This window comes from Idiotropiscis lumnitzeri, chromosome 1 (genome assembly GCF_059441095.1).
Source record: "Idiotropiscis lumnitzeri isolate Australia: NSW breed Sydney's pygmy pipehorse chromosome 1, RoL_Ilum_1.0, whole genome shotgun sequence".
NCBI classification, from domain to species: Eukaryota; Metazoa; Chordata; class Actinopteri; order Syngnathiformes; family Syngnathidae; genus Idiotropiscis; species Idiotropiscis lumnitzeri.
Window position 1 is genome coordinate 986,823 of NC_142391.1, and position 21,597 is coordinate 1,008,419.

Genomic DNA, 21,597 nt, shown 5'->3' on the forward strand with positions numbered 1-21,597 from the left:
AGTCGTGGTAAACAAGTATAAGTACTTCTATGAATCTCAAGATAATTTAACATTTTCTGTTCATTAAAAAGTTTTTGTCTTAAACGCATACATGTGAAAGCCTGAACCAAGACTAGGTAGCTTTCAAAATGAGTAGGAATTGTAAAGAGGTGAAAATACTAATACTTTAAATTTTCTATTATAAAAAAAATTTTTTTTTTCGAATGCCAAAGATATCTTAATGGTTTCTGTGTAATTTTGATCTACTGAGTTAGAATATGTCATACGTTTTTTTAATTACTTCAGATTTTTGAAAATTAATTGATTTAATATTAATTTTGGGATATCTAAAATGCTCGGCATATATTCTCTAGAAAAAGTCAAACAAGCACGACAGTAGTACAAGAAAATTGGTGAACTTTGACAATTTTATTTCGTATTATATGATTGACGAATGAGATCTGACAGTTTATGTAATGTACTTGTGACTAAGAGCCGCGAACCTTGTGAGGAAAAGCTGAATAGGTAACAGATGGATGGATGTGACTAAAAGTAGTCGTCACTTATTTCCGCATTACAAAAATCTGATGTTTATTCGTAAAATTGCCTAATTTGCAGAATTTCTGCCTGATTTTCCCATGAAGCATGATTTGCATATAGAAGGCTCGCTGCAATAGCGATTGCCACCTCCTCTCACAAAAGTGCATCAAAAATGAAAAAATATTGTTTGGACATGCCTGAGAAGACAGTTTCATCAGAATTGTAGGTCAAAGAGAAAAATAATGTCATAATGTGTGTATTATTAAAACACAAATATAGAATATCTCAAAAACTAGAGCCGATTCTAAAAAAAAAAAAAAAAAAAAAAAAAAAGTTGCCATTTTTGGATTCCGCCAGCCACATTAACCGAAAACGATTGGAACTTTACTAGATCGCGGATTTTCACTTTCTCAGAAGATTGTAACCCCGGCGACCGCGACCAAAGGGGGTGGGGTGGGATGCGGTATGGGGGGGGGGATTACTATAACGCGAGGTGCAAGTTCGCTCCACGATCCAGTTTGGACTTTTCGCCTCCCGTCTAGAGCGGCTAGGCGAAGTCAATGCTAGGCTATCTGAAAAACTCCTCCAAGGTTCCGTCATCTGCGCCCCGTTTTTTTCCTCCTCCGGTGTTCATGTTGTTCTTCACAGCAGCAGCGCATTTCACTTCCAAACACGCACATTTTCTCGACGAGTGTCGACTTCTCTAATCGTGTGGCGTTACGATTGCATTTCCTTTGAGGCGCAGACAGGGTCCCTGTTAGCCGCTTAGCTAGCAGCAGCCGCGCAGCCAAAATGGCGGACAACGAGGATGAGAGCGGGTCCGAGAGAACAATAACAGCCACGGAGCCTCCTCGCTTCCCGACTCAGACCCACGCCGCGGACTCCACGCAGCCCGAAGACGCCACCCCACCGCAGCCCGTCGCCCCAAGCACCGAGCCGGCCCCGCGTAGCCCAGCCGCGACGCCCGGAGAATGCGAGGGAAGCTCGCTCGCGGTGTCCGGCGAGCAGGGTGACCATTCCGGGGACCTGGCCCAGACAGTCTCCGTCGTGACCCCCGCGATCGGGGAGGCTCAGCTCGTGGACTTTTTACAGACGGAACAAAGCATCTTGGTGGGCACCGAGTTCTCCAGCTTGGGCGCCGACATGAGCAACACCACCATCATCTACGTGCAGCCGGACGGCAGCCTGATGGAGGGCTCCGGGCTGACCCCGGAGGAGCAAAGGGCTCTGCTGGAGCAGCTCAGCAAGCAGGAGGTGGTTCAGGTGTCGGACAGAGAGGCCGCCCAGCTGCTGCAACAGAGCCAGCAGAGCCAGGTGGTAAAAAGCAGCCCGGTCCACGGTGTGGCCCTCAACCCCAGCCAGCTGCAGCAGGTCATCAGCCAGGTGAGCGGCAAGACCCAGCAACAGGTCCAGACCCTGCAGCAGCAGCCGGTCAAACAGATAGTCCAGATCCAGAGCCCGCCGCAGCAGGCAGCAAAACAAGTGCTTCAGGTCCAGACTCCGCAGCAACACACAGTCAAACAGCTAGTCCAGGTCCAGAGCCCGCAGCAGGCAGTGAAGCAGCTAGTCCAGGTCCAGACCCCGCAGCAGGTGGTAAAACAAGTCGTCCAGGTCCAGAATGCTTCGCAGCACCTGAAGAGCGTTGCTCAGCAGGCTACTTTGCAGGGCAGCAGAAGCAGCACAAGCACGGTCCACTTGACTCAGTCTAAGGTAAGCACGCTACAAAAACTTTCAAATGACATAAATAAATTGAGGCGCCATCCTGAATGACCTTTCACCTTGATGTCGCATATACTTCCAAGTAGAAGAAGCAAACAAAGCCTTCAGTGTTGTTTAGCGAAAGCAGAGTGCTACAGAAAATGGCTTGATTGATGATTTTAGCCTTCACCCTTGGACGATTCATAAAAGCTGTTCTGAACTTTTTTGGACAATAATTTATGACAGTCGATTTTATCTTCCTCGTCTGCAGCTTCCACTAGATTTACTCATTCACTGTCAGACGTGTTCAAAGCGGAGTCCTCCATATTGCGAACCACTTTAGAGCGTTGTGACAGGTTTTTCGAGAACCACCAAATGTTGCGTGACCCATCAAAAGAAATCGCAGTCGATTCCTTTGTGTGTTTCTCGCATTTTCTATTTTGTAGTAATCAGAAAAATCCTTTTTCTGGCCAACGAGTGGCGAAAATGAGCTTTTTGTCACAAGAAACGTTGTTTGGCTTTGATGCCGGTATTGCTATAGTATCAGAAAAGAATCATTTATTGACAGATATGAAACAAAGATGTGTTGTGACCAACGCCGAGTCACCACGTGGCTCGATTAGAATTTTCGTGGCTTTTGGACATGTCGTTCGCCAGTCACTCCAGGAAGTGCGGCATCTTTGGTCACGACAGACTTTCACATACTCTTGTAAAAATATTGACGATCCATATTCTGTTTGAGTGTCAGGTTCCTAAACTTGTCCCACTTCCAAAATGAGGCAACGCTAACATCATTTCTGCACATGCGCACGGTCAGATAAACACATTTTGACATGAAGCAGGCGGTTTTCCTGAAGCTATTCGAAATGTTAATTTTCCTTTCATATCTATAGCCAGAACCAGTCAGGATCCAGATTCAGGCTCCTCCCAAACAGGAAATGAAGCCCCGCCCCGCCTCCCAGCAGCACAACAATCAACCGCAGGTGACATTGTCGACCAATGGCAGCACTCAGATCATCCACATCCAGCCAATGGTAGCTCAGCAGGGCCAGCAGTTGTTCCTGCAGCAGAACTTAGGCGACGCCCCCATCCAGCTGCTCCTCCAGAGCCCTGCCCCCGTGGTGGGATCTTTGCTGCCATTGGTCCACAAGCTGCCCGCTGCCGCATCCGCCTCCGTCGCTGTCACCGCCGCCGCACAGACGCCGCCCACCCCCACCGTTAAACTGGCCAACGTGTCGCTGCTCAAGACCCCCGCCAACGGCGCCGCTAAGATTCCAGTCAAACCGACCGTCGCCCCAACAATCAAGGCCGGCCCACCCGTGGCGGCCCCACCAGCCGTGGCTGCGGCCGCCACCTCTGCGGCCAAACATCGAGACAAAGAGAAAGTGAGGAAGCAGAAGAAGAAAGAGAAGAAGGCGGTCAAGGTGCAGACCAGGTCGGGTCGGGTCTCAAGACCGCCCAAGTACAAAGCCAAAGACTACAAGTTCATCAAGACGGAGGACCTGGCCGAGAGCCACCAGTCCGATTCGGACGACTACTCGGACATGAGCATGGAGGACGAGGACAGAAAGGACGGTGCCCAAGATGCCGACACCTTGCTGGCCTACAGCCACAAGTCCAGATCGCACCCTTGCCAGACCTGCGACAAGGCCTACATCGGACTGGGAGGGCTCAACCGGCACTACAAGCTCAACCCCACCCACGGTGAACCCGAGCCAGCTGGCGAAGCGCCGCCCCACCACACCCCCGCTACCGACGGACAGGCGCAAGAGGTTGCCATGGAAATGATAGAGGACGCCGCCAAGGAGGAGGAAACGGAGGAGAAACCCGCTGCCATGGCAACCGACAAAGTATGCGGCTTATTCCCATCTTGAGCATAGTTTTGTTCCATTAGCGCTACATGCTAACCAGCGGCTTGTTCTGTTACGTCTACGTATCGGCTGAGTGTTCCGTACACTCTGGCTGCTAATTAGCATGACATGCTAATAATTAAGCGGCCGTTCATGCCAATTAGCTGGCGCACCGTTACCGCCGCCGGGTCGTTCGATCCGACTGAGGATTGTGATCGCTCTAGGATGCTAATGTTAATGATATTGCGTCATGTTTAGCGATACGTCCAAATGAACGGCTTGCTCAGTTCCGTCAAAATTTGAGTTAGCGCTCAATTCCGTCACCTGTACATGTTGATCGACTGATCGTGCGGTCACCGCCGCTTGCCTCGTTGTCGCAGGAGTCGGGCCCGGCGGCATCTGCTGGAGGATTCCGGGGCGTCCACCACCGGGGTCCGGGCAGGCCCCGAGGACGTGGAAGGGGGCGCGGCCGGGGGCGGGGCCGCGGACGGGGCCTGGGGGTGCCACCCAAGGTAAGATTACTTTGAAAATGGTAGCAGGTTTAAATAAAAAGCAAAGTGGCTTACAAGTGGACGTGCGCTGAAGTTCGTTCAGGTGTCGGGCAGCCTCAGCCTCATGGGTCGGCGGGGACGCCCCGGACGGCCCCCCAAGCTGGGTGGCGGCGGCGCGGCCAGCGGCGAGCTGCAAGTGGAGCGGAGACGGGAGCGACTGCAGGAGGTTTGCTCGCTTGTCGGTGGCTTCGTAAGCGTCCTCCGTTCGTTTTCGTGACGGCCGTCTTGTCCGTCTGCAGCTGGTGGATCAGTGCGAGGACGAGGAGCTGATGGACATCGTTCTTCCTCGTCTGACTAAAGTCTTAAGTGTGTGGGACATGTTGCTGGCCAAGGTATGAACACAAACTCACACTCCGGAGTCACCCGTGTACACGTCGGAAGTCGGTTGGGCAGCACAATTGTGGCTTGCGACATAATAAAAGGCACGCTCGCGAAAATGCAGACGTGTCAAGTCATGTAGATGGAGGGAGTCTTCTCGTGAATACCGAGTGTTCGTCAAGCAAGTCGGAAAATGAGGCGTGAGTGTAAAGAAGGCCAAAATGGCTTCTTGACTTCTTGGCAATCTTTTTTTGCACTCCAGGTGGAGCGGAGCGGTCCACCTCGTACTCACTTTCCGGATGTTTACCGCGAGTTCGAATCACTTCAGGCGCAAGTGAGACAGGCCGCGCAGGATTACATCATAGCGCCACAAGGAGGAGCCACACCCCTGGAGATCAGAAACATCGAGGTGAGCGGAGCGCAAAAGTTTCATGGTTGTCATGAAGATCATGTCATGGTCAGAATTGCGTGCCGCAAAAGACAAGTTTGCCATTTTAGTTGAAAGTGGCCATTTTAGGTGCGTGATCGTTTTATTTTGTGCTTCCACTTGACCGACTAAAATGGAGTAAATTCAATGAAAACAAAGATGAAGTCTTTCTAAAAAGTTTGAAAATTCCGCCCCTGGTGGCAGTTGTGCTTCTTAATATGAAATTTGGCGGGCATCTCAAGAACACATACCTGAAAAGAAGCAGTCTGCGCCATTCTGGATTTCTTCAAAGATGAACCGTTCGTAGTGACTTTGCAAATTCAGCACCTGAAAGCAGTCTCGGTGAGCGACGTGAAATTTGGCATGCAATTGTCTCAAGAAGACGCTGCGGGAAATTGGCCATTTTGGATTCATGTGACAACTTGGGGCTCACGTTGGTCGGAACTTGGCGTCATTCAAAGATCAATCATTCATAGAAAATGAAGCCTCCGAAGACATTCGGACCCGGCGACGTGAAATTTGTTTGGCCGTGAGCAGACCCACAAAACGAAGCCGTGGATCGGAAAATCCCAGAAAGTTGAGCATTTTGCACCTTTCGTAGGTGGCGCGGTCTCTGGGCATCCTTGACGAGGTCAACCGGATGAAAGTTCTCCCTGGCGCCTCTCCGGTGTCCAGCGTGAGCAACAAAAGTAGCCGTTACATGGAGGTAAGCTCTTCAAGTCCTCGCTTGGTCCCGCTCGGCCACTGAAGTCCGTCTTTGTCCGCGGCAGAATTCCAAGATGCTGCCGCCATCCAAGCGCTTCAAGATGGAGAACAGCGTTCCGCTGCAACACAACGGAATCGAGAGAGCAGGTACGTCCGTAGGAGAGGTTGGCGGCCCTTCGCCAAGCTCAAACATTGACCTCTGACCTTCTAACACACTAGTTGTGACCTCCGCCAGCCCCGTGGTGACCTCGGTGGCCCCCGTGACGCCAACGCCTTGCGCCGCCTCCTCGGCAGCAACGCCGTCGATTCCCAGTGAAGCCAAAGCGTGAGTGAAGCATCAAAATGTAGAAAACATCAAAAATGCGGCGCACAACATCGAAGCAGGCACGTTTTGTTTTGTTTTTTTTCAAGAGTTCTCACTTGTCTTTAATGAACGTTTTGACTTTCTTGTTACAATCCACAAAGGGTAAATAACAAAAACATGGGCGGGGGGGTTCTGTCATGCAAAAATGCCGCATATGGTTTTTGTTACCATGACGACCAGGCGACGGGCTCAGGAGTAGCACAGAAAGTCAGAATGCTCAGTTTTCTCCAAGTGACTAGAAACAAATCGAGCTACTTTTCCCACAACTACCGCTAGATAAAAAGAACCAAAAAAAGATTGGATTGTATTTTCCCACGCGGAGGCAGGGATGGGCTCCGGCACGCGAGACCATCGTGAGGAGACGCGCCACAGATCATGGATGGATGGATGTTCCGAATCCAGAAATTTGACACTTGCATGAAATCTGGTTGTTTATGCTTCAAATATTTTTCAGTTCCCCGTTAGGAGCTAACCTTCCATTTTGTTTATTCCCATAAATTTTTGTTTTTTCCAACTTTGAGAATTTTTTTTCCCCACTACTGTTTGACTTCATTCCATGACCAAACTTTTGCCTCACGTTAACTTGCGTGACTTTGATGGCGGGAAACGCGTTTACATTGAGCGAGAATTGGCTTCATTTGCGCCACGCGGAGGAGGAGGGGCTTCCACTGGCAGATCCAAACACAATTACGACAACTGGCTGCTGCAAACAAGTCAGGAAATATTTTTACTTCCTCGCTTACTGTTCTGCTCGACCTTTTTTTTTCTACGGTCCTGGAATCTGTTATCAAAATGTTCTTGTTCCTGACCAACGGCGATGACAATTTTAATTATTAATAATTGTCTCCATACTTGTGCTTAACACCTCCAGAACGTTTTTGTATTTGTGACTTCATGTGAATTTAGGATTCCGGTTAACTTTTCCAACTTGAGCAAATTGGCAAAGAAGCAAATTTTCACGTGCTGCCCGACTCGCTTTGTCTTCCGGGTCACCGACGCAAAATGGCGTTGACTTGTCGCACAAATTATTCGGTCACCGCTGTGCGGACTGCAACGTCAACCGAGAACTGATGGTGGCCCGATCTTGGGAAGTTTTAAGCTTCCGTCTCGGGGCACACTGTCCAAAACACATTCCAGGGTCTTTTTTTTTTTTTTTGTGTGGTTTGAAGCACAAAGCAAACAAGTTGACCAACCAATATTTACGGGACTTGTATATCGATATTTGGTTGAATAAAATCCTGCCACTATTTTCAAATGTGATTGATGCCACTTTTAAAGTATTGGCTGAAGTTTGAAAATTGAGCCCTAATAGAAGTTTTTTTTAATACAATACTGTGATTTTTGTCATATTTAAAGACGCATTCCAAATGGTTTTGGGGAGCCTGGAACAAATTAGTAGCATTTGCATTCTTTTCAGTGGCGCAAATTGATTTGAGTTCAGAGCATGGTCACAGAATGAATTCCGCTTGTGAGTCAAGGTACCTCTACTCATTTTGAGTATTTGCTCCTTCAGCTCGGCTGGCCCCGCCCACACTCCTCCAGCTGCCGTCCCCATGGAAATGACCACGGCCGAGCAGCAGGCGGCGGAAATTCCGCCGCCGCCGACGCCCACCGAGTGTCCGGCCTCCGTCCCGGCCCCGAGCGAGCAGCCGCGGGAACTCGAGAATCTTGCGGAGCCCGAGAAGCTTCCGGAGACGTGTATGGTGCAGGAAGGTCAGGAGATCTACATCGAAACGGACGGCCTGAGCGACACGGACGGCATCGTCATCGTCAACGGGCCGGACGGGACCACCATGCACATTCAGACTCCGGACGGCGTCCCCCTGGAGGCGGTGCAGGCCCTGCTGGGCATCGAGGCGGCCGACCCCGGCAAAGCCAGCTGAATGGCCAGCGGCGGAACGTCCTGGAATGAAGTAAGCTGAAGCTGGACGGAAATTCACAGACTTTTCACGGAACTAACGGAAGAAGGAGAACTCGCGGGCGATCGGAAAATCACAAACTTTGTTACGGAACCTCGCAGAATAAAATCTGAGATTGATCGTCCGGCTTGATCTGTTCCAGAAGGTTCCGTAACAAAGACCCCACACGGAACTTTCTGGAAAAAAGCAAGACGAGCGGGTCGACTTTGTATCGGATGTTTTCTGGAAGCAGGTTGGCAAATGGCTGCCCTCGCGGTTTTGTCCCACTCTTGGACAGAACTTGTTACGGAAGCTTTTGGAACAAAACAAGCGGGACCGCCAAGCGCAGACTTTGTCACGGGACCTTCAGGAAGGGATCAGCTTGGTGGCCGATCGTGGAGCAAATCAGAGACTTGGTTCCGGAAGGTTCTGCAACAAAGTCTGTGATTGGCCCGTCAGTTGGCAGACTTTGTAAATGGAACCTTGTGGAATGCTCCTTTAAGTTTCTATTTATTTCTCACGTCTTCTCCACATTGTCGCGATCCAAACGTTTTTCGCAAGCGATGGATTGATTTTTAAAAGCTTGTTGTAAATGTTTTTTTTTTTCTTTTCATATTTGCATTGTTAATATGTAGATAAATGTGAGAAACAAAGCTGCACTATTTTTACGACTTTTTGGATAGCGCTCGTGTACGCCCGTTGATCTTGTTTCCTGTTTTCACAATAAAAGCCGTTGTCAACCAGGAAGGTGTCGCTGGCCCGTCTCCAGCAGGACCGCCTCCAGGGCCAGGCCGGCGCGCGCCGGCACCAGCGGTTGATGGAGCCAGCACGAAAGGTAGACCAGGCCGAGGTCCGAGTGGGTGCTGTGAGCCACTTCGCGGAGGAGGACGCGCTTCAGACGCAGCTCCGACGTGAACGACTGCAGCAGGATGCCGCACGATGACGCTAAAGGAAAACAAAAGTCACCTTTTGCAATCTTAAGCCCTTCTCCAATCTGCTCTCACGTTGCAACATTTCACTTTTACGTGACTTTCACCCAGGCGTCCCGTGAACAATTTTACTTTTCTGCCCCTCCTCTCACATCACCTTTGACGTATTTACCTTTTTACAGATCCGTTAAAACGACATTTTCGCCATCCGTCTTCCTTTTTAACTGATCTTTTTCACACTGCTGCATTTACTTGGCAAAAGTTTTTGTGCAATTTACCTTTTTGGAGCCCCTTTCAGCCACAATATCAGCACCTTGCCATTTCCTTTCGAGGGTAGAAGTGAATGATCCGTTTACGAAGGGTTTAGCAGAGGTGAGATGTTTAAGCCAAAAAATGTATGTATATTTTTTTTTTGTGTCACAACACATGGTATACCTGAAACCAGGGGCATCAAACTCAAATATAGAATGGGCCGAAAAGTAAAATTCCACCAAAACCAGCATTTAATTTTGTAAAAACAATATAAATGCTGATTTTTTTTTATTTTAAGTGGTTTTATTAATGCAATACAGTGTCACTATTATCATTTTGAATGTTACTATTATATAGACTGTAAAATGGTATAGTAGACATTTGGTAGAGCCTCGCGGGCCAAATAACATTACACTGTGAGCCAAATTTGGACCGCGGGCCACAGTTTGACACCTATGCCTCAAAGTGCAAAAGAGGGTGATTATCTACACACCCTGGACTGGTCGCCAGCCATTCACACTCACACCAGGGGCCAATTTCGAGCGTCCAATCAACCGGCCACGCATGTTTTTGGAACGTGGGAGAAAACCGGAGTACCCGGAGGAAACCCGCGCAGGCACGGGGAGAGCATGCAAACGCCACACAGGAAGGCCGAAGCCGGAATCGAACCCACAACCTCTGCACAGTGAGGCCATCGTGCCGCGCTTTTCACCATATTTCGGCAACATGTACATTTCCTTGTCAGTCTTTCATTTGCCCTTTTGTATCCACCTCAACTGGCTTCAGCCCCTTTCACACCGTCTTTCCACGTTCACCTTTCAGTAGCACACACGTCACCGCGCTCTATTAGATTGCCTTTCGCCCGGCCCATCAAAATCCCGTCCCTCATCGACACAAATCCGATTTAGCAGAGAGACTGCCTCTTAGGTGTCAAACTCCGGTCCTGGAGGGCGGCTTTCCTGGATCTGTCCCTGCCGTCACACAACCCGACGATGCACATCATTTGAATCAAGCGTCTTGTGGCAGCGAGAGATGAAAAACGTGGAGGATGACGGCCCCTCCAGGACCGGAGTTTGACACCTGTGGGCTGCGTGAAAGGCGCTTGATACGATCTCATGTGGGTTGACTTGTCCATAAAAGGAGGCAGCGAAAGCTCACCAAAGTCTTTGGCCTTCCAGCTGTGGAAGAGCGCAACCTTCCTGCCTTGGGGCCCAAACTGAAATTCCTCCAGGTCCACCAGACCTCGCTGGGACGCCATCAGGCGCTCCATCTTGGCCACGATGGCCGCCTGGCAGGAAATTCCACATTAGGGCCGACAAACACTTGCAACGTTGCGCACAATTCCAACATTTTGGTCACCATTTTGTTGACGACGTCCTCCAGTTTTTCACAATCCTCCCGAAGCGTCAAATTCCCGACCACGAGATCCCCCGAAGATCCAACCGCCTCGCTGCTTCACAGTGAGTAGAGAGACGCGCTACCATTAGCATGCAGGCCACTCAGCAATCTCGGCTACAACGATGCTAACATGCGGTGCAGACCTTCATTTGGAAAAATGTAGTGCTTTGCCGCACCATTTGGTGGCAGCTCGGTGCTAAGAAATGATGCTCATATTGAGTTGAAGGAGCTTCTTTTAGACCCGATGGCATCTCGAAGCAGTGGAAAACAGTTAAAGTGAGTCGAGCTTCGTCTAAAAAGAGTCGTGCTTTGCCTCCTCCTGGTGGTATTTTGGTGGAAACATTCTATTTTGAGGTCAGTTTCGGAGCTTCCGTTGCACCACAGTAGTGCTTTGTCGCCATCTAGTGACATCTTGGATCAAAGGAATTAGGTTGAGTGAATTGAGGCTAATCTTTTGGACAAAGTAGTGCTTTGCCACCATCTGCTAGCATCGTGGTGGCGAGGAACTAAGGTGAAGTGAACTTAGGAGCTTGATTTAGAGCAAAGTAGTATTTTGCTGCCACCTGGTGGCATCATGGTGCCAAGGCTCAATGTTGAGTTGCGTCTTCTGAACAAAAGTAGTGCTTTGCTTCCATTCAGTGGCATCTTGTGGCAAAGAATTACGTTGAGTAAGTTGAGGTGCTTCATCTCGAGAAAATTAGTGCTTTGCTGACGTTCAATGGCATGTCGGCTGCAAGGAATTATGTTTAGTGAGTTGAGGCGCTTCATTGAGACAAAGTAGCGTTTGTCGCCACCGGGGGGGCTTCCTTGTTCCTCGGAGTGACGTTGACGAGCTCTTTTAGACAAATTAAGTGCTTTGCTTTTATCTGGTAGATTCTTTGGTGCCCACGTACGATGTCGATATGAGTTGAGGAGTTTCATCCGGTTGTGCTTTGTCACATTTAGTGGCATAAAGATAAAGATGTCCTTTATTAGTCCCACAATGGGGTATAGATAATTATCGAGCTCGACCCAGGCCCCTAACACTGCTGATGGCAAGTTTTTGTCTTGTATAATCATCCAAATAATGTTTTTTTTTAGAATAATTCAGTATTTTACGTGCAGTAAATTTACATGACATCTAACAGTAACGTATAGTGGCCACCTGTTTCTCCTGGCGTTGACGATGTGCGTGGCGATGATGAAGCCTTCATCGTTGAGCTTCTCCCAGCGCAGCATCAAGTTGTGCCAGTCAGCCGCGTTGTCCTTCAGTTTACGGCCACTTCCTGTGACAGCCGAACACTTCCTGTTCATGGTAGCGACGTCACCTGGTAGCAGTCCACACACGCGCACGCACGCACAAGCACACGCGCACGCACGCACAAGCACACTTCGCTTAGTTTACTGACACAATCTGTTCCATTGTAGGGCAGTAACTCTTTCACACAACATCTAACTTTGTAGAAGCCATTTTAAACACTGCTTCATATTAGTAATCGGTGAAATGCGGGAATTAAACGTCAAAATCAATTATTTTTGCTTACATCTGCGAAGAAAATGATAAATGGACAAATACAAGCCTTTGATTAAAAAAACACTTGAACTACTACGTCAAACTCAGGGTCGATACTATAAATTAAGCTCATTTAGACACACGTTTGTGCACAGACATGAAATTCGCTGCTTTATTTTACCTTCCATGTGTTTGAAATTCCTCCAGACGACGCACGATGACTTCCGGGATTTTCCTCGCTGGTGGTGTCGTGATTGTCAAATGAGCCGTTACCGCCCCCTGCTGGATGAATAAACGAGATTTCACATGAACAAAAGTGTTAGGCGTCGACAGGTCGGACTTCCATTTTTGGGAGGCTTATTTTGATTGGCACAAAACCCAGTTACTTAGTTTTCCTAAATAGGCTAGCTTTCTGTATACCTGTAGGATAAAGTCACGGGGATCCGAATTTTGAAAACATCCTTTCAAAGAATGGAGAATTGTCATATTGGATAAAACTATTAAAAAAAAACGGCTACAATTAAACTTCCTCCTAAACGTAAGTAAAAAACGTATCAAATTTAAACATCCCTTCTCTTGCGTTCACACGAAGTCGTAACGTTCAACTCGGATTTGGTGGACTTACATTTTTGGGGGAAGCGTTCGCATTCTATATTATGCGACTTTTGTCCTCTAGTGTGTGACATTATGCGGCCCTAAAGTGACACGCATGCGCAGTAGAATAGCCATCTCTCGCCTCGTGTGGACGGAAAGATTCGTCGTGTGTTGCGGCCACGCTCCTTTTTATTTTCTTATCTGAGGAGCAATTGGGCAGGAGGTAGAAAAGCAGCATTCCTAGGAAATTCCGCGAACTTTTCTCTCTCGTTTCATGGCGGCGTCACTATAAAGATGACGTCACGCCATTGAAATCGACGCACTGCTCCCATCACACCAAATGTCCACTTATGTGGAATTAAAAAAAGTTTAATAGCGTTTTTGGCATTCCTGATTTGAATTCACTCAAGTCAATGTTAAGTTGTTTTTTTTTAATTGATGGACATGTTTGATACATAGAATCAACCTTTCATTTTAGATTCTTCTAAAATGTCACAAACTTGTAGAGTTTTATTTCCAAAGACATTATTTACAAGTCAAACATAAAGTGTATAAAAACAAAAAAAACATCTCAGTTCAACAATGAGCAGAGGTTGCGGGGGTCACTCGGAAGCTTTGTCGTCATCTTTGGCTTTCTTTTTCTTTTTCTTCTTTTTGCCACTTTCAAGCTGCAAACATCGTAAAAAAATAGTTGAAACATCACGCTTTGTGGATTAAAGCGCAATTTTCAACAAAGATACAATTTCATGTTAACAGTACATTATGGATACATAGCTGAAGTGGGAAATGTGCAAAATAAGAAAAGTGCATACTACGTTTTTAGTGAACTAACCTCTACTTGTGGCTCGGCGGCCGCTGCAGTCGTCGCATCCTCCATTTCGTCGGGTTTCTCTTTTTTCTTCTTTTTCTTCTGTTTGGGTGTCTCTTCCGTGGCCGACGTGGCATCCACTTCGTTTTCTGCCGCTTCCCTCTTCCTCTGCGCAGAGGAAATTGGGGAAGGGTGAGCGAGAGTAGGTTGGGAGGCTAACATTTGAGCTGCTGATGAATTTACCTTAGCTAGCACGCTGGGTGCTTCGGACTCCTTGGCAGCAGCGGTGGCACTACGGGGTTAAAAATAGACAAAGGTTTTGATTAAAGATTACATGACAGGTGGGAAGTGGGGGTATATCATAAAGTCAACACGTGCCTGTGGAAATGCCATAAAAGCAGACAGATTTATCCCCAAATACAACATTTGCAAATAAAGCAAATTTTTTGCCCATTTTCTTACCAATTCATTTTGAATCAATCAAGTGATGAAAATGTAAACACAAGCTAAGGTAACGCTTCCAGAACGTATTATCTCCAACTACGTTCAGATGAGATGTACTCAGAGCAGCTAATCGCTGAGGCAACCATCGGCTGAGCGAAGAAGCCACACGGAGAGTCTCTGTAGCAGAGTTACTCCCAGGAAGAGGACGGCACACCTCAGCCAAGGATAACCCTCTGCGACAACACGCACGCCTCGGGAGCCAAGGCTCAAAGAAAACGATTATTTTGGGGGGCGGGGTTAATGACACAAAAAATGCTTTTAAAAAAAATCTCAAACTGCATTTTTCATTTAGAAGACCAACTCAAATGTCACCCTAATAAAATCAAGCATCACTTTTGAAAAAACAGCTACACAGTTGAGTGTTATACCTTTTTTTTTTTTTAACTTTTTGATTTTGAAAGGCCTACACATTTTATTTATGATTTTATTTTGTTGCTAGTCTGTCGCGCTTTGAGATAGTGCATTATAAATTCAAGCTTATTATTATAGACTGATAAAAAATAAATAAATAAACTCAGGCGGCAGACGCGCTTTACCTGTAGTCCACGTAGTCCGTCTTCCATGTGTCAGGCGTGCTTCCGTTGGGCTTTCCGTGCTTGTTCAAAAGTCCTTCCTGAATCATCATCTTCTTTTGACTTGCCTGGTGGACAAAAATGAGCAATGGTCAACAGCTCCGTTTACGACTTCATTGGCTGCATTTGGCATCCCAAACGGCAGCAGATTCTGCAGGTCTTTACCTTGGGTCCGAGCCCCCACTTTCGCGGGTAGGTGTCCCGCTCCATGATGACGCGCTTGATCTTGGCCACCACGCCGTGATCGCACGTGGAGATGACCGCTGTCGTCATCAGGGCCACGGCTGATGCGAGCAAAACATTGATGAGAACAAGTTGAGCCCTTCATACACGCTGCTATAAAAGCTGTACTATGTTATTAAAAAAAAAAAAATAGACAAACTATAGTTTTAGCATAAAGATGCTGACATGTCTAATGAGCTTTAAAAAAGGGATTATATTTGTTTGGGGGAAAAAAATTTTCCAACCAAATTTATATTTAAAAAAAATAAATAAAAATGAAATAAATAAAAACGATCAACGCAAAACAAAAAAATTCAACCCCCCTAAAAGAATGTAAATGACTAAGCCCAAAATATTTTAGATATTGCAAACAAAAAAAATGTTACAAAAGCTTTTACACCCACATGAAGGAATTCTATGAAATATGGAAAAAAAAATCTCAAATCCAATATTGGGGGGTTATCCCTGTACAAATTCTATTTAAAAAAACATTGCATTAAATAAAAAAACACTTCCATCCCAAATATTTTCTCATCTTTAACACTGACATGAAAGCCTGCAAAATATTTGGACGAGCCATCAGACAAGGGTGATAGATGGTGGGTCACCACAGCCCGAGGGCTTCTGGATCTACATGCGTCATCATGTGGCCTCGCGTGCACACACACACACACACGCACAAATACGCACACACCTGTGCAGATGGCCTCCCCCTTGGTGGTGATGACCACGATGTCCTGGTTGACTTCGATGCCATCCTCGTAACGGAGGACGCCCGGCAACATGATCTTGGCGCCGTAGCAGATGGCGTTGACCTGAAGACCAGCACGTACAAAGTCAAATGCGTTTGGCGAGCCGATGACATTGTGGAGACGGAGGAGGGCGGCGACTCACGGCGCTGTCCTTCATCACCAGGCGCTTGTGCGACACCAGAAGTTTCTCCAGAGGGAAGATGACGCGCCGCAGGTAAGACTCGTCTTTGTTGTGGTCAAACTGCCACTGGGCATCGAGGATGTCGTGCATGGTCACCAGGTTGTCCTAGGCCCAAAAAAAAGACATTTCAACACAAAACAATTGACAAAGGAGACGAGAATAAGTGCTTACATTTATACCCAAAACAGCTTTTCCAACGAAAATAATAATGGCCGCAAAAATAATTATTTCCCTCCCGTCCTTCCAAAATAACGTAAAGCCGTTTTTGGTGAAAACAAATTAACTGTCCACCATTCATTGATGGCGCGCATTCGAGAGCCTCGTGTCAGCAACGAGACTTTACTTTTCAATAAAATCTCAGCTGCATGTTTGCTGTCCCAAAGTTTCATTGGCAGTGCGACACGCACGGTCGAACTGAACTCAACACTTTGGGGTCATATGTGACACAACCGCGATGGCGATTTTGGACACGTTTCCAAGTTACCTCGACAATCACGTTTAATGTGACAAGTGGACATTTTTGTTTTCATATTTCCACATCGTGCGAGGGGACGCCAAGCCCACCTTCTCTCCCATGACTCCAGAGCGGACCCTGCGGAGCTCCTGCATTTGGCCCCCGACACCCAGCAGCAGGCCGAAATGGACGCACAGCGTTCTGATGTAGGTTCCCGCCTCACAGCTCACCCAAAAGATTCCTGAAAGACGCCGCCGACATCAAACCTCTCATCGCGCCCCCCCCCTTCCACCCGAGCTTACCGAGCCTCCTTTCGGCGTCGTACTCCACCAGTTTGCTCTCGTAGACCGTTCGCACTCGCAGCTGGCGCTTGACGGCGGCGATGAGCGGCGGCCGTTGGAACAGAGCGCCCGTCAGAGTCTCAATCGCCTGAAAACAACGACAACGCTGGATCGACCGCCTCAAAATGTCACAAAGAAAAAGGCGCTTAAAGCGATCCAATCAAACAACTCGATTTGATTTCGGCAAAGTCGGCGCAAAATCTGCCTCCGAGGGATCATTTGCTGGCTGACACCCACGTCACTCACCAGGTGTGCCTTTTTAAAGCCATACACAATGTCCTCGCTCCCGATTTTGACGATGGCGACCAAGCGGTCAGAAGTACGAGGACCTCGCGCTTAGATTTTCTTCAGGCATTGTTGTTGAACATTGCACTTTTTAAATCACCACAGCCGATATTCAACACAGCGAACGCTTTCTTAAGGAATCCAATCCCGCCTGTGATTATTTTGGTAAAGACATTTACAATCATTTTAACGCAGGTTTGTTTAAATGCACATTTTTTTGGATACAATGATTCAGAAATAAATCAGAAGTCTGATTGAAAATCACGTCAACAAGCATGTGAGCAGAACAAGACTCCGCCTCGTCGCAGAGCGTTTATCAGAAAAGCACGACTTACTCTGGCCAGTGCGTGCTCGCTTTCGATGGCGTTGTGCAGCCGAACGATCCCCACATACTCTTTCCCTGCAACACACAGCAGAGAGGAGGGAGTGGGCGTGGCTGTTTTTTTTTGTTGAATTGAGACGGCTCAACGAGGCCCGACCCACCAGGGTGGACCTTACGCTTTCCGCCGATTGGAGGGGAAAAAAAGCAAAAGCATACCTGCGCTCTGCTGGGATTTAACCAATCGCGTGGCTCGGTCCACACACACGATGAGGCAGCCGGTGACTTTGGGGTCCAGCGTGCCGCTGTGACCCGTCTTCTCCACGCGAAGGATCCGCCGGATCCACGCCACCACCTCGTGAGACGACGGGTTGGCCGGCTTGTCCAGATTGATGAAGCCCGACCTGCAGGGGGGCGCAACCCAGCTCGCATTTAGACTCCAGATTAAAGGATAAATCGCACAAAATGTGACATTCCATTTCGGTCTGGACGATTACGGTTTTGCCAGTTTACCACAGCTGTCAAAAGTCAAGGTTTCAATAACTGCTAAAATGCATCAAGCACTGGTTCAGAGCTTTTCTTTTCATCCAAGCAGGGTACGTTTTGCTGCATTCTGATACCTGAACTTGCAGATATGACTTATGTATCATATTGGAACAATTATTCTATAGTTTGTGCAGTTTTAAAATTGGATACAATGTGTAAAAAGGAGGGAATTTTTTTTTAATTTATTACTCACGGTTAGACCGCCGATTTCTTTTTCCAACCTATGCCTAATCCCAAAAGTGGTCAATTTGGTGCAGCAATGTTGAACCCCAAAACGGTGGACAATGTGTTTTACTACAGTGATAACTAATCTTTTCTCTTTTGTGCCGGTGACAAACGAGAGAACCGGTCACTACAATGACCAAATGTCATTCAGTATGCAGAGTCCTAAAAAAAAAAGTCTGCAAAAGTCATGAAAGCAAAGCATCATTCACTCCAGTAGATCAGCCAGGATGCTGCCACCTACTGGCCAGCTGTGCACAGCATAAAAAAAGGAAAAGAAAAAAAAAAGTTCAACTGCACTCACTAGTCTTGGATTTGAGCGCTTTTTGAGACTGAAACCGGCCGACAACAGGTGGACATGTCGAGGATGAGGCGGTCTTACCTGACGTAGTCCTGGATGTTCCGCTTGAGCGGGTTGCTCCCGCTGGGGAGTGGCGTGTAGTGGCCCGTGCGCACGTTCAGCTTGTCAAAGTTCTACAGGAAACAGAAGCCGTTACGTCCCGGACAGGCAATGCAGCAACAAATCGAGCGCGAGCGCGCGATCAGACCGAATGTCATCTTTGCGGCCACCCCCCCGGGCCTCCACGCTGAGCCGCGACATCGGCAGAACGCCGAATCGCGTCTCAAACGCTTGCGGTGAGGACCCGCCCCCAGAACGGGAGCGGGGCGACGGGGCGGGTCACCGCTCCGCGAATGGATAAACGGACTCATCATGTCGCGCCGACGGAAAAGGAGGAATGGGACAAATGTGCAGTTACCTTGAGAAGGAGGGGCCACTGGGACGTGTCCAATGTGGGCACTCTGCTTTCGGGCTGGATGAAGAAGTCACCGCTCTGCTGGATTTCCTGGCGAATGACATTTAGTTTGGCGTTGATCGGTGCCATACTGATGTGATTTAAATACATTGATTGTGTCACTCACCCCAACATCCTCAGCCACTTTTTTGGCCTTCTTCTTCTTCTTTGCTGAAGCTACAAACAAAGCATCATAATGCATGAAAACATGACCGAGATCATCAAAAACACAATCAGACCTCCGCTTGTGTGGTGCGACAATTCACGCTCGTGAAGGGCAAAAGAATCACGACAAGTCTAACATGCACATCATAACTGGGGAAGGAATAAACTAAAACAGAAGACCACCAAACCAAGTTCAGAAGTTCTGTTTGTTTTTTCTTGACTCTTGTGTGGTTATTGAGTGTTTTGTGTTAAATTTCACAAGGTTATTCTTACAAAACATGCCACATTTGAGCATGTTAAAGCCGAAGCAAAGGAAAGTTCATTACCCGAAAATAGGATTTTATTTTTATCACTAAACCTGGGTGACAAAAATGCAAATATTACTTCGTAAATACTGATGACAGATGATCAATTCATATAAACACGCGCATTACCCAAGTCGTGTGACTTAACATCAACACTGTCCATCAATTGTTTGACTGAGCTCCAAATTCCCCAGTTTGTCGAATGGATGAGACCACGTGGTCTCCACGCAACACGTGCCAGCTAGCACATGGAGGCTAACGCAATGCTAACAGCACGGGGGCCGCCTGAAGGCCGGCCGATCAAAGAAATGTAAGTCGTTCCTTCGAAAAAAAAGAGACGATGGATGACAATGTTACAACAGAAGACGACGACCAAGTTTTAATTGTAGTCGGAAAATGTTAGACGAAGTCCTGTCCGTTTTGCACACGTGGCTTGGCCAAAGTAGCGACGACGGGGAGCATTAGACTTGACGTCAACAATAACATAATTGTTACACTTACACATTTGACTTCATTTCCAATTAAATTGTCATTGAAGAACGATCATTAGAAAAGGAGGGCCATTTGGACAGGCCACGTGCCGTCGCAGAAGTCACCCGCGAGTAATTTTACTTTTGTCAATATTTTTTCCTTCACGAGAAATTGCTGCAAATAAAACCAAATAACATTTACCTTCGATTGAATCAACCACAGACATAAATAAAAGCGTTCAGAGGAGCGTGCTAACAGGACTTACCAGCTTCGTCCGCCATCTTCGTCTGACTAGCACACTTCTGGCTGCTGCTATTACTCCTCCCCCTTTCACTTCTTCTTCTTCTTCTTCTTCTTCTTCTTCTTCTTCTTCTTCTTATTCGCCGTCGTTGTTACCCGCTCCATCCAGTCGCCCTGCTGCCTTCTGTGGACATATTGCGCTACTACAGCACAGAATTAAAGAAATAAAAGTCTATCAACAAACTATACATAAACAAAACACAGTAATAATCGACTATCCATGAAATGTTTTGCATTTTATTCTTAGAAGAGAGACAAAATGAGGCGTCCACTCAACAATGCTGTTCCCTGTTTAAATTATATGAGTGAACGTGTACTGTAGTCCCGAATTTGTAACGCGTTACGACACCAAGTCACTACACTTAGAGAAATATAAAGATTAAATTGTTATATCACTTCGCACAAAAGTAACACGTTACCTTAACACTGTTAAGAACGGTGTTACGAAGTTTTAAAATTCAATACAATACAACTTAATTGATAGAGTGGGCGGGCATTAGGACCATGCCTCTCACCCAGCAGCCATCCCGTTTGGGGGCGTATTCATGTGAATGTTTGTTGGCGCGAATTTGTGATTGTGCGTTATTCTGTTGTTGGCAGTCTTGGAATAAAAACGTGTTCACAGTCAGTCGTGTGTGCTCATTTCAACTGCCACAACAGCGCATTTCACAACAGCTGGCGCTGAAACAAAGCGCTTTTCATCTGGTGTCCTATAAATTAGCAGACATCTAAATTGGATTAATTGAGTTTGGTATTATATATTTTGTCCCCAAAACATTGGAGCATTAGCAATGTTACTCACCATTAAGTGAGTAGTAAAATTCGTATCATGTAGCTTAATATTCATTTTAATAATTATACCAGCTTCGCATAAATAAATATACAAATAAATAAATAAATAAACATTACCAATCATCTCAATCAACTGCTGCAGAGAGAACGTCTTACATCGACAGATGGCGCTGTTGGTCTAATTTCTAGCAACCACTTAAAGTTAGCTATGTTCAACTAAAACGGTGTTCAGTGGTAACAAAAGCAGACAATCACATTTGGATGTTTTTCTGTTTAGTTCATTAAAAGCTTACTAATCAAGTCGTACAATATGCACCAAACAGCTCGAAATGAACATGTGAGTATTCATTTGAATTGTTTTGGGATGTGCTCATTTCATGTCACTCAAACTCCCAAGCTGTTTTTTTTTATTTAGAAATAATATATATATATATATTACAAGCATGTTGTTGTCATTTTTTACAATACACTTCATGAGATGCACTGCAATCCAATACGAGCTTTGACCTTGAAAAGCAAGTCTGCCTTTTGCAAGGATACTCATCTCATCATTTGCATAAATATATTCA

The 21,597-nt window shown here is 46.9% G+C and overlaps 3 protein-coding genes, 1 long non-coding RNA gene and 1 other non-coding gene across 7 annotated transcripts; 1 reads left to right on the top strand and 4 right to left on the bottom strand.

The window, feature by feature from the left end:
- Nucleotides 1–1,006: 1,006 nt before the first annotated feature.
- znf839 (zinc finger protein 839) lies at nucleotides 1,007–9,073 on the top strand. Its single transcript, XM_088309004.1, has 10 exons — nucleotides 1,007–2,229; nucleotides 3,111–4,067; nucleotides 4,448–4,579; nucleotides 4,653–4,784; nucleotides 4,858–4,950; nucleotides 5,199–5,345; nucleotides 5,965–6,069; nucleotides 6,134–6,215; nucleotides 6,288–6,393; nucleotides 7,946–9,073. The coding sequence occupies exons 1-10, from the start codon at nucleotides 1,312–1,314 to the stop codon at nucleotides 8,313–8,315; spliced, it is 3,042 nt and encodes a 1,013-aa protein (XP_088165130.1). The 5' UTR covers nucleotides 1,007–1,311; the 3' UTR covers nucleotides 8,316–9,073.
- LOC148342547 (uncharacterized) lies at nucleotides 2,759–6,266 on the bottom strand. Its single transcript, XR_015845803.1, has 4 exons — nucleotides 5,956–6,266; nucleotides 5,615–5,690; nucleotides 4,634–5,324; nucleotides 2,759–4,561 (listed from the first exon to the last, which is right to left on the bottom strand). It is a non-coding gene; the product is annotated as an uncharacterized LOC148342547 (long non-coding RNA).
- Nucleotides 6,460–12,657, bottom strand: cinp (cyclin dependent kinase 2 interacting protein). 2 transcript variants are annotated; one of them, XM_088309026.1, is made up of 5 exons: nucleotides 12,583–12,657; nucleotides 12,054–12,216; nucleotides 10,871–10,961; nucleotides 10,670–10,799; nucleotides 6,460–9,275 (listed from the first exon to the last, which is right to left on the bottom strand). In XM_088309026.1, the coding sequence occupies exons 1-5, from the start codon at nucleotides 12,587–12,589 to the stop codon at nucleotides 9,067–9,069; spliced, it is 600 nt and encodes a 199-aa protein (XP_088165152.1). In that variant the 5' UTR covers nucleotides 12,590–12,657; the 3' UTR covers nucleotides 6,460–9,066. The 2 variants fall into 2 exon arrangements, with proteins under 2 accessions (XP_088165152.1, XP_088165143.1); XM_088309017.1 differs by having other exon boundaries at nucleotides 10,871–10,964.
- A 754-nt stretch (nucleotides 12,658–13,411) lies between these two features.
- On the bottom strand, nucleotides 13,412–20,280 carry dkc1 (dyskeratosis congenita 1, dyskerin). 2 transcript variants are annotated; one of them, XM_088313201.1, is made up of 15 exons: nucleotides 20,202–20,280; nucleotides 19,123–19,172; nucleotides 18,960–19,046; nucleotides 18,584–18,675; nucleotides 17,653–17,837; nucleotides 17,450–17,514; nucleotides 16,791–16,917; nucleotides 16,599–16,729; nucleotides 15,996–16,139; nucleotides 15,796–15,916; nucleotides 15,045–15,163; nucleotides 14,844–14,947; nucleotides 14,047–14,095; nucleotides 13,828–13,971; nucleotides 13,412–13,663 (listed from the first exon to the last, which is right to left on the bottom strand). In XM_088313201.1, the coding sequence occupies exons 1-15, from the start codon at nucleotides 20,215–20,217 to the stop codon at nucleotides 13,598–13,600; spliced, it is 1,500 nt and encodes a 499-aa protein (XP_088169327.1). In that variant the 5' UTR covers nucleotides 20,218–20,280; the 3' UTR covers nucleotides 13,412–13,597. The 2 variants fall into 2 exon arrangements, with proteins under 2 accessions (XP_088169327.1, XP_088169320.1); XM_088313194.1 differs by having other exon boundaries at nucleotides 20,138–20,202.
- LOC148342550 (small nucleolar RNA SNORD83) lies at nucleotides 15,676–15,752 on the bottom strand. The gene has a single exon (XR_015847057.1). It is a non-coding gene; the product is annotated as a small nucleolar RNA SNORD83 (small nucleolar RNA).
- Nucleotides 20,281–21,597: the final 1,317 nt, after the last annotated feature.